Below are 14,159 nucleotides of genomic sequence, written 5' to 3'. Positions count from 1 at the left end.
CTGACGCGTTTCTAACGGCACCGGTGCAGTTCGGCCGGGCTGGGGCTTGGCGGCCGCGGCGGCGGCTGCGCCAGGAGAGGCGCGTTTCCCCTTGGACGCGGGGGATGGAGCCCGCCGCGGCGTGGGACGGGCTGCCCCGCGTGGCACCGAGTCCCCGACAGCCCGGGAGGGGCCTCCCGCCGGCGGAGCCAGGCACCCCGGCGGGCCCGCTGGGGGTGAATCGTTCAGGGGGGCTGCTGGTGCATAAACCTTGTCAGAACCAGCGCATTCCTCGCCCAGAAGAGCGGTACCTGCCGCCAGCGCAGTGCTTCCGTCTGGTGCCGGAGCGGCGGGAGGCGGGTGTAAGGGGCGGTGGGAGAGCGCCGGGGGGAGCCCATTTGCAAACGTCGCTTGGGCCCACGGCGGAGCGGGGCGAGGCGAGGCGGGGCACCGGTGCCCTCGCTGCGGGACGGGGCGGCGGGGCCGGGCGGGGAAGGCGGCGCGTCCCGCCGACATGCGAGGGGAGAATTCCTCAATGGCGCTGGCCACGCCCGCTCCCCGGCGAGGCGGGGCCGTAGGCCACACCCTCCAGGCGCACGTGCGGGAGCCCCCGCCGCTTGTTCCCCGCGGGCTGGCCACGCCCCGCGCTGGCCGATTGGCTGTCGGGGCGGGGGTGGGCGGGGCGGGGGCAGGGCGAGGCGCGCCGGGCGGGCTCCACCCACGTGCGGCGGGGCCGCGCGAGCGGGCGGCGGGGCGAGCACACATCCCGCACGTAGCCGGCGCATTAATCAGCGCGGGGCCATCTGCCGCCGCCGTCCATAAATCGGGCGGGGCTCCCGCGCGGGCCCCGGGGGTCCCGGCGCTGCGCGGGCGGCGGCATCAGGAGCGGCAGCAGCAACAGCAGCAGCGCGGGGTTCCGGCGGCACCGCCGCCCTCAGCAACGCCGGGCCGGGGAGCCCAGCCCGCCGCGGCGAAAGTTTTGCCTCACCTGGCCCCGCGCGGCGGCGGAGCCCCTGCCCGGCTCGGCCTGGAGCCGGCGGGCATCGCCTCCCGACGCGGGCGCCGGCGGGGCAGCGGTGCGGCCGTCCCCGCCGCGCCATGCCGCTGGGGCACATCATGAGGCTGGACCTGGAGAGAATCGCCCTGGAGTACGTGGTGCCCTGCTTGCACGACATCGGCTTCTGCTACCTGGACAACTTCCTGGGGGAGGTGGTGGGGGACTGCGTGCTGGAGCGGGTGAAGCGGATGCACCGCGACGGGGAGCTGGCCGACGGGCAGCTGGCCGGCCCCAGCCGCGGCGTCGCCAAGCGGCACCTCCGCGGCGACCAGATCAAGTGGATCGGGGGCACGGAGGAGGGCTGCGAGGCCATCAACTTCCTCCTCACGCTGATAGACCGGCTGGTGATGTACTGCGGGAGCCGGCTCGGCAAGTACTACGTGAAGGAGCGATCCAAGGTAAGGGGCCGCGGGGCCCCGGCCCGCCCGCCGGCACCGGCTGCCTCCCGCCTCGCAGCCGCCCGTGGGACCTGGCAGAAAGTTTCCGCGGGCGCCCGCCCACCTCGCGTCCGCGACCCCGGCAGCCCCGCCGGGCTGGCCCCGCCGCTCCGCTCCCGGTGGCGGGGAGCTGCCCCGGGGACGCCCGCGGCGGGCAGCCGCTCGGTAGACCGTGCCGCCGGCGGCCGTGTGCGGAGAGCTCGCTATAACCGCGGCCGCGGGGCTGCTCCACCGGTGCCGGCAGCGCTCCGAGGCGGCACGCCGCCGTGCTGGGTCTCCGCCGGCCTCCCCGCCTACCGGCCGCTGGCCGGGCCCTTGCCCGTAGCCCCGTGTGCCACCGGTGATGACTTCGCAGGCGTCCCGGGGGCTCCCGACGGCACCCCGGTTCCCGGCCGTGGGGCCTGAGTCCGGCTGCGCCCCGCGGCTGGCTGCGGAGTAGGGGGGGCCGCTGCGGCGGGGCGAGCCCCGGCGGGGAAGCCAGGCTTTGGCCGTGACCGCCCTTCGGGGGATTGTTTCGGGTGGCGGGGAGAGCTCCCCGCCCGCTCCCCGCACACCCGCGGGGTCGGACCCGCCGACCCGGCCGCTTGCGCCCATTGACAGCGTTAGCCAAAACAGTTTCGATGGTCAACTCCTGCCAGCGTCCTACGGCTGCAGAGGTGATCGGTGCTGCCGGGGTTGGGCGTGCAGCACAAACTAAGGGATGCTCGGTTTGAGCACGGCAAACTTTTTTTTTTTTTTTGTGAAGTGTGGAGTTGTTTTTTCTAGGCTGTATTGCTCATAGATGGAGAGGACACTTGTATTATAGGTTTCTGTCCCAGTGAAGTTTATTTGCACTTGTAATGTCATTACTTCAGTTTGGGACGACTTGGCTTTTCTTTCCTTGTCTGTTTTGTGGTGGCAAAGCAGACTGGTTTGGAACTGAGTTTGCCTCATTGTCCTGAATGCTGAAAATGTCCCTGCTTCTTTATTTCTGACTTATAAATTCTATAATATGTAGCACATTTTCAAAGCATTCACTGCTTTAGAGCTATGCCAGGAATGATAAAACTTTTTTTCAAATAATTACAGAAGTGGAAAGTCAGGCATTTCTTGTGGTCCTAACTTGTACTGAACTAAGGGGATGTGTGAGTGGTACTGAGATATCTCCCCTCCACTCCCCTTCCCCCCAAAACAAAGGAAACCATATGGTGATATTTACCGGTTGCTTGGGAACACCTTAAAACCTGTGCATGCAGCCCCCCCCCCCCCCCCCCCCCCCCCCACTTCCACACAGTAGTGGGAATAGTAAAAGGTTGAAACATTGCTCCTGGGCTGAGGATCTACTGATCATCAATTCAGTTAAAGCTTGGGTAGATCTGGTTTAAAATGTGGGTGGACTGGATTTCATTTATTCCTGCTGGGAGCCTGGTGTTAGGAGGTATAAATAACCATTCTGCTTTGGCATGGCTTTAAGGTCATCCTAGTTCTTTCTTTGGATGACTTCTGTTTGCCTGATTACTGCTGGAAGTGCATTGCTGCATTGCATTGCAGATGACCTTGGGGAGGGAAACAGGGGCTTACATTAAAGCTGGCCTGGAGTAAAAGGAGGCTGTCCCCTGCTTTTACAAGGCATTTGAAGAAAGAGTCAACTGGATGGGTGAAGGCTGTTGGCACCAGCTGGGAAGAAGGGTCTTCTGGAGGGTGACCTTGCAGTGTATAGATGACTTTAAAAACTGAGTTGTGGTGTTCTTGCAGTCATTTTTGTACAAATAGTAATAACAGACAAGACAGAACTTGTTTTATAAGTTAGATACCAAGCTACTTGCTACAAAGACTTTTGGCCCTTGTCTTCAGCGTGGAAGATGTCAGATTCTAGATGGCACATGGAACAACAGTTCAGGCCTGAAAGGCACTTGGTATTATTTGTAAAACTAAACGCAGAGAAATTTCCATCATAAATTAATAGTAATCAATGCCTTTATTATAATAAGTACCATGGATATGTGAGGCCCTGGAATAGCAGCTGCTGTCCGTAACTGAGATGTGGGATGCCTTCAGCAGAAAGATTATTTCTGTGACTAACGAGCTGACTACTGCAGTGCATGCAGGTTCCTACATCACCTATAGACATTTTCCTTCCACCACTATACCTGCCCATTTTGCTTATCTAAAGTCTTGTGAATGCATGCACAGAAATCCTAAATGTAAATTCAGTGTATTTTTTATTTTATCTGCTACATTATACACATAAATGGATGCCCAGTAAACTTCCGCAGCTTAACATTTGGAGGAATGTGGGGTGTTTCTGAGCAACTGGACCAGAACTTCTTACCTGGATGTATGCTATTATAACTTATTGTTTTGGGGTATAGGTATTAGATGGAGCTAAGTGGCCCAAGAAATTTGTTTAAAGTGTAAGTCTTTGGCTACATGGTAACTCCTCTTGTCATGAAAAGGAACCTGTGCAATATCAGCCTCGTCATTATTTAGAGGTTTATGCTTTTAAACCAATAGTATGACTTTAATCTTCAGCCCAGGTGTTGGAAAAGCGGGAGAAATTTGCTTTGTAAATGAATTTGTCAGCTTAATGTCTGCTTACTGTGAAGTGCTGCTGCACATTGGTTTTGTAGCTACACAAACATAAGAAGTCAAGAACTATTTTTCTCCAATAAAGGAGTCTTTCATTGTAGCTCCATGAGAGAAATGAGTCAGTTAGGGTTTTGATGTTTCCAAATGAACGTCAACAGCTTTGCAAGGAAGTTAAGATCGCATCAAAGAGAACGGACAGAAGTAAAACTTCACAAGGGTACTGGATACTCTGAGGAGCTGTTGGTTGACACTTGAGGGCTGATAATGAAATGTAACCTTCCATCTTTGCAGACCAGGGATCCAAATCTATCATTGCAGTAAGTCATATTTTAAAACATTAGTTGACATGGTTAAACAATCAAAATAACCAGATAAGATTCTTCTGAAGGACTCTCTGTCGACAAAGTGTACTGCTTGTTGGCTTCTGCGCTCTCCTCAATGAGAGCTTCCATTTTCTAGTAAAATAATAAGTCGTTCTCCTTTTCTAGTGAGCAAATGGCTTAAAGATACCACTGAGGCATTGTTGACCTGGGTTCAGTTGTCTTGGAATGAGAAGACTCATGTCCTTGTGCATAGGGAGGCCTGGCTGGCAGACTAGGGTCACTGGCTTTGAGGACCTGTGTCCACTCTGCTGGAGTGCTGATGCTTGGTGGAGAAAAGCTGGCGGGTGGTTGGGGCTGGGAAGCAAAGCTGCCGCTTGGTCTGTGAGGCCAGTCACCTGGAGTGCCCCCAAGTCAGCTGATGCTCCAGGGACCAGGGTGAAAGGGTGATGTGCTGCAGCTTCTGGCTCCTCAGGTCCCAAAGTCCTTTCTTGGGGTTAATTGGTGCTTGAGGGAGTGCCCTGTAGAAAAATCCCTGTATTATAAGTAACTAAAAGCAACAGTGTGTTGGTTTTTTTAAAAAAAGGCAGGAAAATATTCCAGAAGAAAAGCCATTTGAGAAATGTCTCCTTCAAGACATAAGTGCCTTTAAATGCTGCTGCGCTTTTTCTTTTTTTAATGTAGAAGCTGCAGATGTGCCAGGTGCTCTGGAATTTGGGATATCCATCCCTTTGGCAGGCTCAGATGTTGTAGAGCCTGGGAAGCCCAGGGCCCTGGAAGTCCCCCCTTCAGGGAGGCAGGGGCTGGGGGCTGGCTGGTGTGCGGACATGTAAAAGCTGCGTTTGCAGCGGGATGTCTGGGTAGCTCTTTGGCTGGTAAGAGGCTGTGGCAGTTCCCCCTTTCTCATTTTGCCTCTGCCAGAGAAGAGCAGGTCTCCCTGTGGTCAGGCAGGGAACCAGAGTGATGCCGGCAGTGCCTGCTGCCCTGGGCCACGTTGGCTAGGTCAGTGCCTGACGTGCTGCCAGCAGGCTGCATTGGTCCTCAGGGTGAGGGGTGGAAGGTACTTTGAACTGGTGGGGCTGTGCTCTGCAGGGACTCTGCACCCTGGTCCTGACAGGAATGTATCCTACTGTGAGTGACTGGTACCCTCTTGGGTACCATCGTGGGTTGAAATCCATGTTAGGGCTGCCTTTGGGTACCTTGAGCTCATCTTGCACCTGCTGGGCACCAGTGAGCCCTGCTGGTTAGAAAGTAAGGCAAGAAGTCAGAATCCAAAGAGCTGACCTGTGTTGAAGGAACCCCATGACTGGATGTCTTCAGCTCAGAACCCAGCTGCTCACATCCAGCATCATGTATGAAGTGAAATGTGTTTGCAATATGAGATTAGTTAATTTGGAAGTCTCTGTGGGATGCAAACCCTCTTGAAAACTTGCTTCAAAATCTCTGTGTGGGCCTTTCACTATTTTATGGGATGTTTTCTGCGTCTTCCACTTGTAGCCGTGACACCTGCCTGCTCACCCCACCCTGGTGGGCCCTTTCTGACTGTCACAGCAGAAGCAGGTCTTTTGTAGTGGCACTTCAGCAGACACCCACTAGCCATGAAAACCAGAGCGGGTCCTTCTGCCTACTGCATGAGGGGTGTTCTTAGGTGGATTCTGAAACACGGTCTGTCTAGCAGGCTGTTAGCAAAAGTTCTGTTCCTAAGAACTGAAAAAAAAAATGCATGAGATGTCACAGGCTTGGGTTGAGTAGTTTTACAGAGTCCCTCATAACTCTGTTAATGAGGTGAAATAGTTTTGCATTTATGTATGAAGAAAGAAAAGTTCTGTTCTATAGCATTCAAATTCTATCTTTTGCAATTAAAATACAGAGTGAAATGCTGAATTTTCTGATGTGAGTTGTGGATGTAAGGAGCGTGATAACAGAAAACTGGCTATAGAGATGAAGGCAATACTGCCTATAAAAATATACGGGTTTATTAATATGTTACAAAGTATTTTTGATACTTGTGTAGCAGCATGCCTTGCAATTAGTTTACAATGGGAGGTCTGATGAATACCACCATCCAGAAGAAATATGCATAATTTTTCTTTCTTCTAATCAAATGCACATGTTCCGGCATAATGGGTAAGTTCAAATCTGTTCTTCTGGCCGGCTGCCGGCAGAGTCCAGAGCCACTGGAACTGTAAATACAACAGACAAGTCGTTTTATGCTATCAGACTGAGGAATTCAGTGTTGGCACAGATCCTAGAGTGGTTGCTTTGGCTCAGTGTCAAAGCCGATGTTTATATCTGTGTTTGTCAAGCAAGATTAGTTAGCCTGGTTAATTATACACAGGAATGTATAATTTTTACTTGACAATCAGAGCATTAGATGAGTATAAACCTGGGCATATTAGCTCTTGTTTTTGTTCTTCATCAAATTATTTTCAATGACTTTTTGAAACTTTCGAAAGATACTTCTCTGCAAGAGGCACTCAGAATCTTTCAGATTGCCGCTTCACTCAGCAGGGACAGGGTATCGGAGAGACAGGTCAATATTTTACAGGCAGCGATGCACGTATCTGTAAGTGGGTAGCCTCTGTGGAATGGTGTGTGAGCTCATTAGCTGGGTGTCGCAGTTACGAGCAGCTTGAATTCTGTACCTGCTATGTGTCATCACTCTTAAAAACCTGACTGTAGTGCACTTATTCCACAGTAGGCAGTGGGAAAAAAAGTGCTACCTGCAGCATGTGACACCAGAGCCTCAGGCAGCCAGGTGGCTGCTGTTGGGCCTCCTTTCCTTCTCCTGTGCAGAAGTCTGGAACCACCCAGCAACCTCTCTTCGGCTGCGTTCGGAGCCTGTCCCTGTGCTTTATGGTCGCAGTCACAGAAGGGCAGAAGGTGGCTGATCCCGTATGAGAAGGGAAGTAAGTCTGAGCTCTCAGGCGATGTAAAGAGCCTGTTTATCCTGAGTTTGTGCACGTGTTTGTGGCATTAGGGCAGGTTACTTGACTCTTTTATATTGTCTGCAGTTTTGCAGCCAAGAAGAGCTTAATGAGTCTATTAGTCTCTGGAGCTACACAATGATGGCAAAGCAGTGAAGTTTTTTACAATCTGTCCCATACCGGTAGTGCATTTCCCTCGGTACGTTCCTACGCCTTGCCATGGACTGCTCTGGTACCGCTCCTTCCCAGCACCACTACATCAGCTCTTAAAGCTGGAGACTTGCAGTGGTAGCCCTGCTGGCATGCCTGCCAATATCCCTATTACTTGCAAGCCCTAACTATGTGGCTCTCAGTTTGATTTTGTAGGAGGGGTCATGAAATGTTGGTGTGAGCCTTCTGCAGCTGTGTGGGTGGGGAGGGACACTGTAACAGAGGTGGCATTAGTGCCTCTGGGTGCAGGGAGCGTTTGCCCTTTGGACTGGCAGGGGTGTGTGCAGCATTGCAAGGCACAGTATCTTTGGGAGAGCACTGGGGAAAATGGCAAGATTCAGAGTTCAGTGCCCCCTCCCACTGAGCCTGCCTTGTGGAAGGGAGGGGAGCTTGTCCTTACTATTAATATTTGTGCACAGACTCTTCCCAAGGTAGTTATTAGTGAATAGTTCAGTTCATTACAGCTCACTGCTAATAACAGTATATGTTTAAATGGAGATGCATTGATGCTCATAACACTGATGCAAGGCAGCATGTACACAGTCAAACTGAACTTATTTCTTTGCATTAAGGATTCCAGTTGTCTGTGTTAATCCCAGTGTCTTTATTTGATTTCACAGTAAACTCTTCTTTCTTTGACTTCAGAACTTATCTGGATGGTAGCTCAGTGTAATACAGCCTTACCCTGCATATTGCTTCCTGAGCAATTTGCTTGATGTAGTACGTGGTAGCATCTTCCTTCTTTTTCTCCTATGCTGCACAGATATATTTTTTTTTTTTTTTCCGGGGTGTGTGTGGGGTGATGGTGGTGGTGGATGGTTCAACAGTGTCTGTATTCCCTCAGCACTTCCTTTCAATATGTGAAAGGGTTGGGATAGAGGGAGAAGATAAAACCACAATGACCCAACCATGAATGCATTTTTAATCAGATGAAATCTTGATGTTTGCTGAACAGACTTGACACACTTGCAAGAGATCAATACTTTTATCAAATGTTTCAAGATAACTCCTACAAAGTCAAAGTACTTTTTAAAATGTGAATATCTAAAAAAAAAAAAGTTTTTCTCCTGTTTCAATTGGATTCCTGTTGTGTAGGTTAGGGGCAAGTGGTCCTTTGGCACCAGCAGGCCACATCTGCCTTACAGTGGATGGCTTCTGAGAATGAGGAGGTCAGAAAAGGAAGCCTGTGACTAAGTGTTGCTGGTTTTAGACTGATGGAGAAGGGGGATGTGTGCATACCAATTTGAGGGAATTTGAAGCCCTGGATTTGATTTATCGTGACTGTAATCCTTCTGTCACAAAGCTGAAGACTGAAACAACGTTGTTAGAAAGCTGCCAGCAACATGAGGCTTCATAAGCTTCTGTGAAAAAGGTTTTATTGGATTAGGAGAGGAGGTCTTGGGTAGAGGTGCTTTGGGAACTCCTTCTGGTACCTGCGCCTAGGGCAGCTGGTGGGCCCTGTGGTGCGCACCAGAGTGAATAACTGATGTGTCAGCACAGAACGTGGTGGGGCTTGACAAAAGATTTTGATTGATGCCTAACATTACATAGCAATTTGTTTTAGACCATAATTTTATTGCTTTGAAAAGAGATGGCAGGGAGTTGGTCAGAAAAACAAGGAGAAGGTCCCTAGCTGTTCAGGCAGTGATGTGGAGGCTCATGCCAAGTAGACTATCTCCTACTGCTTAAACTCTTTGCAGGCATGTCGTCCCATCAGCATACTACTCCTGACCATTCCTGCAAGTGATTTGGAGAGAGCTGTAAGCCCCACTTCCCCTCTGACACTCACGCACATACATGCATCTGCTATCTCTCACTGACAGAAAGGAGCTTTTCCCTACAGTCGTTTTTCTCTTGTCATTCTGTTTTGATAAGATTAGTAGACAAAGAAACTTAGTGCCACCATGCAAAGCACTTAATAGAAAGCAGTTGATTAAACAAGCTACTTGTTGCTCTGATTTTGCACAAATAAAGTAATGCAAGAGGATTTTGCTGACCATAATGGTTCCATGGAGGCTTATAAATGTTCGTGCCACTGGCCAGCTGATTTAAAATGAATAGTATAAATTGCAGGAGTACAGTGTAGCACGCTATCTGCACAGCCTGGAAACAGCTTGTCCAGAGCTTTGTCAGCTGGAAATGGCAGGGTGGCTGCACCTTTTGCCAAACATTAGGGAATTGCATCCTACTTTGTAGCAAAGATAACAATTTTGAGCCTCATATATCTAGTTCATATGAATCCTTTGGTTACAATAGACTCTTTTCTATGCTTTCTTTTTGGACCTGAAAATCCAAAGAAGAAATGTGTTTACATTTTTCCTGTCTGTAAGTCATGATAATAATAATTCATCATTGCTTATGTCATCTTGCACTGTAATTTTTTTATACAAATTGATAAGGCAATTTTTTTTTTTTAAGTTTTGGCCCCAGTTCAGCAATTCACTTAAGTACTTTTTTTGTTTTTAACATCTCTTTCAAATCAATGGGACTGAAGCACATCTTTGGTACTTGGCTTAGACTACGTTAGGATACGTTTAGAAAACATCAAGGAAAGTTGCAGTGACTTCTTGTGCTGCCTCTGGTATTTGTCTACATTTAGTCTTAAATTTGAATTACGGGTCATCTTTTACACGGTGCCTTGGCAGGGAGCAAGGTCCCTTAGCTGATGGAAATTATAGATAGCAGCTATGATTTGTAACTGACCTTTGCAACTGACTGTCTTGCAGCAAACCTGTCCTATAGCATTATCGGTAGCCATTATTCCAGTCGTGCAAACAGGGAGATAGATAGGTGCCAGTCAGGGCAGGCTGGGGAACACAGCCCTGAGTGGGAAAAGCCTGGGATGCGAGGCGCTGTTGGGCAGCGGGCTCCAAGGCTTCGTGCTGGCATCCACTGCCTCCCTGCTGCCCCGGGGCCCCAGGGAGTGAGGAAGGGATCTTGCACACAGCCCCTTGCTGGACCGTGGGGGTAGAAAAAGAATGCAGAACTAGGGGGATCTGGAAGAGGAGACTTAAAAAAGAGGGGAGGGAGAGGGGAAGTGTCAATTAGTCCTCAACTTGCCTCTTCCTAGGTTGTTAAGTCTTAGGGTGTTGTGCTTGCTGCTGAAGACTACCATGTATGACTGCACCTTCCCCTTCTGATTTCCCACAGGGAATCAGGTGGAAGTGGTTTGAGAAGTGGAAAAAGGAGAAGCTTCACTGTAAATACTCTCACCTCTCCTGCTGTTCAGACATACAAGCCACAGCATCTGACTAGGTGTGCACAAACAGAATGGGGTCGCCCGGGATGTATTGATAACTTTGTTCTTTACAGTATTCACCAGTGTTTCTGCTTCCCTACGTTAACTTGTCCTCTGCCTTCCGTTGCCTGCGGCACATATGCGTGGTGCCGCAGCAGCAGGCGGGCAGGAAGGGTCGCTGCCTGGTTAACTGCTTTACAGGCTTCCTCTTCGCAGGGGAGCAATGAGAGGGTTTGCGGATGTTGGTCCTCATTGCCAAATTTACTATAATTCAGCATTTGGTGGTGGTCAAAGGCTGACATGTCAAAGTTGTGCGTTTTACCATTATATTTCTCAGTGCATAACTTGACATCTAACTGGTGACCTACAGGCTCGGTGCCAGAGTGACACTGACAGTGATTATTTCTTGGCAAGGATGAAAATGTAGTTGACTTGTGTTTTTTTGTTTCCTTACACTTACCTAAGATGTCTGCAACTGAAACAAATACATTTTTTTTTTCTTTCTTTCTTAGTTTACTTTTGTCTTTTGCTGGCAGTCGGTTAAAAACCTGTTTTACAGCTTACAACCAGTAGAAGCTATTGCTGCTAATTGAGCTGCGTTAGTACCATGTCTTGGCTGTGGTTAGGAAAGGCACCAGTTGCGCCAATGGTGGGCACACACAGTACCTACTTCACCCCCACACATAAATATGCATATATACCCGTATAGCTCTGACTTGCCACCATGTATCTTGTGCCACACACCCCTAGTAAAGCTAGCTGTAGCCCCTCAATGGGGGGTTTCTTACCTCCACTCTTCCCACAGCCTGTTGTGCCTGTGCAGCCACTGTCTCTCCTCTCCATCCCAGGCAAGAGGAGAGACAAGGATGAGGGCTGCTTCCTCCGGCTACCCAACCCCCTGGCATCCTGGGAGGGCAGCTCCCGTCCAACCTCCAGCTTGGCTCAGCCTTGGCCACCCCTGCCGTGGCTCCAGTGCACGCTGCTCTTGTCACACTGGCTGCCAGAGAGGAAAGGTTTTGGAGAGGAAGAGGAAAATAGAGGGAACAGAGCCAGAAAGACCACTGCAGGCTTTCTGCATCCTCAGGAAACACCCTGAACGCACACCAGAGAGACCACCTCCCTTCTCAACAGCTGCTGTGCTTCCTGCAAAAGCTACCTTCAATGCTGAAGAGCATTATTACATTAAGACCCGGTCCTGGACTGGGTCTTGAGAAACCTCCCAAGGACTGTTGCCTCACTGAGTTGCAGTGGGAATGGCAGACGGGGTAGGGCTCCCGAGGGGACAGCGGTGGTGCAGAGCTGCCGGTGTGGAGGGGGAGCCGGGCAGGGGACCCCTCGGGCGTGGCTGTGTCCCCTGGCCGGAGGTCGGAGCCCCTGGCAGCAGCAGCGGTGCAGCCAGCCTGTAGGGTTGGGCTCTTCTGTCGGGTGGTGGCAGCATAAATCCGTGGGAGAGGCTTAACCAGTGGAAAAAGAGAAGTGGGAATTCAGCAGCCCCTTCAGGTCTGGAGTCTGGTATTGCCCTGCAGCTGGGTTTAAGACCAGGCTTCCATGTCTAGGAGTTAAGAGCTTTTGTGAATAGCTATAAGGTGTGCAAATGTAAGGCTTGAGCCCAGTTTGTTATGTGCGTGCATGCCTGTGTTTGTGCATGGTTGCTTTGTTCAGAGTTGCCTAGTTTCTGTCTACACACACCTTACTGGTGCAAGTACCAGCTGTGTAGGTGGTGGGGATGACAGGCATTACAACACTTAATAGGAATTTTTTTTTACTGATACATTTTATTGCCTAACCTTAGAACAGGTGTATAGTTATTATTACAAAATTGCCTTGAATCTGAGGAGCTTGTTTCCCCTCCTGTGTATACACATTCATCCCCTTTAATTGCACCCACACTAGAGAGCTTGCACCGTTGTAACGTACACGTGTAGTCAGAGCAGTACAACTTCTCTAAGGCTTTGCCTGCATGTGGTAAAGACTACACATGTTATTTAAGCATAGCAGAAATTATTTCTGATGGTAATTTATTGTGGGTAATCTTAATGAGTTTTATCCATAAATATTCATTTAGACAAAATCCTATGCAGGAATGAATGCTCTGTTAACTAGGCAAGGTCCTCTGAAAAGGTGGTGGGGGGTGAGTGAGACAGCTTCCTTCCAGAGTTAACGTTGGAGATAACTGGTCTCATCAATTAGCCTTAATTTGGTGCTACTGCTGTGATAACAAACACTTGAGAACGGTTCATCTCTCTGTGTATGCGGTGCAATAGTGTCACAGCAGCCTCAGAAGCCCAGACGACTCTGACAGTTTTGGAAGGACCCTTGAGGCATATTTGGGGTACCCGCCAAGTGTGACGGCGCTAGTCTGAACCCAGCCTGCCTCTGGCAGCGGGGAAACTCTCGCTGAGCCAAAGGGGACAAAGAAAAACATCTCCCCGGTGCAGCGCTGCCCCTGCCACGGTGGGAGCATGCGAGGCCACGGAAGGTGTCTCAGCCGCTGGCCCCAAGGAGGGGCCATGCTGGGGCCTCCCTGTCCCCATGGCACATCTGCTTCAGGGTGGTGGCTTGTCACCTCCTGTGCCTGCGGTCGCCCAGGGCTGCCGGCTGTGAGCCTCTGAAGGGGAGCGCTCAGGGCGCGTTAGGGGTGCTGCGTGCCGGCTGTGAGCTGGTGGAAGTCTTGCAGGCAGTGTTGCTCACTCTCCCTGAGCCTGCGGGCTAAAATTAAATAAATAATAATAGAAAAGGGATGTTGGCCAGCTCGGGCAACTCCAACACCAGCAAAACACAGTTTGCCTGTGTTGTGGGTGTGTTGTTAAAGGTCGGGAAATAAGGCCACAAGACCATCAAAATACATAGTTCTTTAAATGTTGCAGGAAATAAAGTGGTGTAATCCTCTGGGTGATTAGTAGCAGAATTGAAAAGGTCTTAAGTGCTGACAAAGAATGAAAGGCTGGAACATTTAAAGAACTATGAAATTATCTTTCTACCACACAGATAAGGATATTCCACAGAGGATGTCTGTGCTGGTTACCATGCCTTTATTCCCTGCTGAGAACCTGAACACACGGGGGACGGTCCTTATAGATTTCCTTAATGAGCCTGCACTTACTTACGAATTTGCTTTTCTGCTGGGGTGGCGCTTGTCACCGTGTCCCCTGGGGCTCATTACAGGGGACACTTTCTCGATCTGCATTGATTGCTTGGGATGCTTTCTTGTCAGTGCAGCTCGTCCAGGTTTGGCTCTTGAGGGAGAGGAGGGGACTGAAAGAGTTTTCTGGGTGATGAAAGAGGGCTTCAAGAACAGGCAAAAATAATGCTAAAATTTAATCAAACAGAGTATATTTTTTTAAAAAAGTGTGGGCAATAAGCATGTGTGCTCAGGCGTGCAGCAGGAGGGGGAGGGAGACCAGTAAGAACCAGAACAGAGAA

At 50.5% G+C, this 14,159-nt stretch overlaps 1 protein-coding gene across 1 annotated transcript in view; it reads left to right on the top strand.

Moving 5' to 3' along the window:
- The first annotated feature begins 722 nt into the window (after positions 1–722).
- EGLN3 (egl-9 family hypoxia inducible factor 3) overlaps positions 723–14,159 on the top strand; it is a 31,554-nt gene continuing 18,117 nt past the window's right edge. Inside the window, exon 1 of the mRNA XM_040600682.1 lies at positions 723–1,434. Coding sequence (XP_040456616.1) covers positions 1,078–1,434 — 357 coding nt within the window. The 5' untranslated portion in view covers positions 723–1,077. The remainder of the gene's footprint in view (positions 1,435–14,159) is intronic.

This window comes from Falco naumanni, chromosome 7 (assembly GCF_017639655.2).
Source record: "Falco naumanni isolate bFalNau1 chromosome 7, bFalNau1.pat, whole genome shotgun sequence".
NCBI lineage: Eukaryota > Metazoa > Chordata > Aves > Falconiformes > Falconidae > Falco > Falco naumanni.
This window is presented reverse-complemented; position numbering and strand designations above follow the sequence as displayed.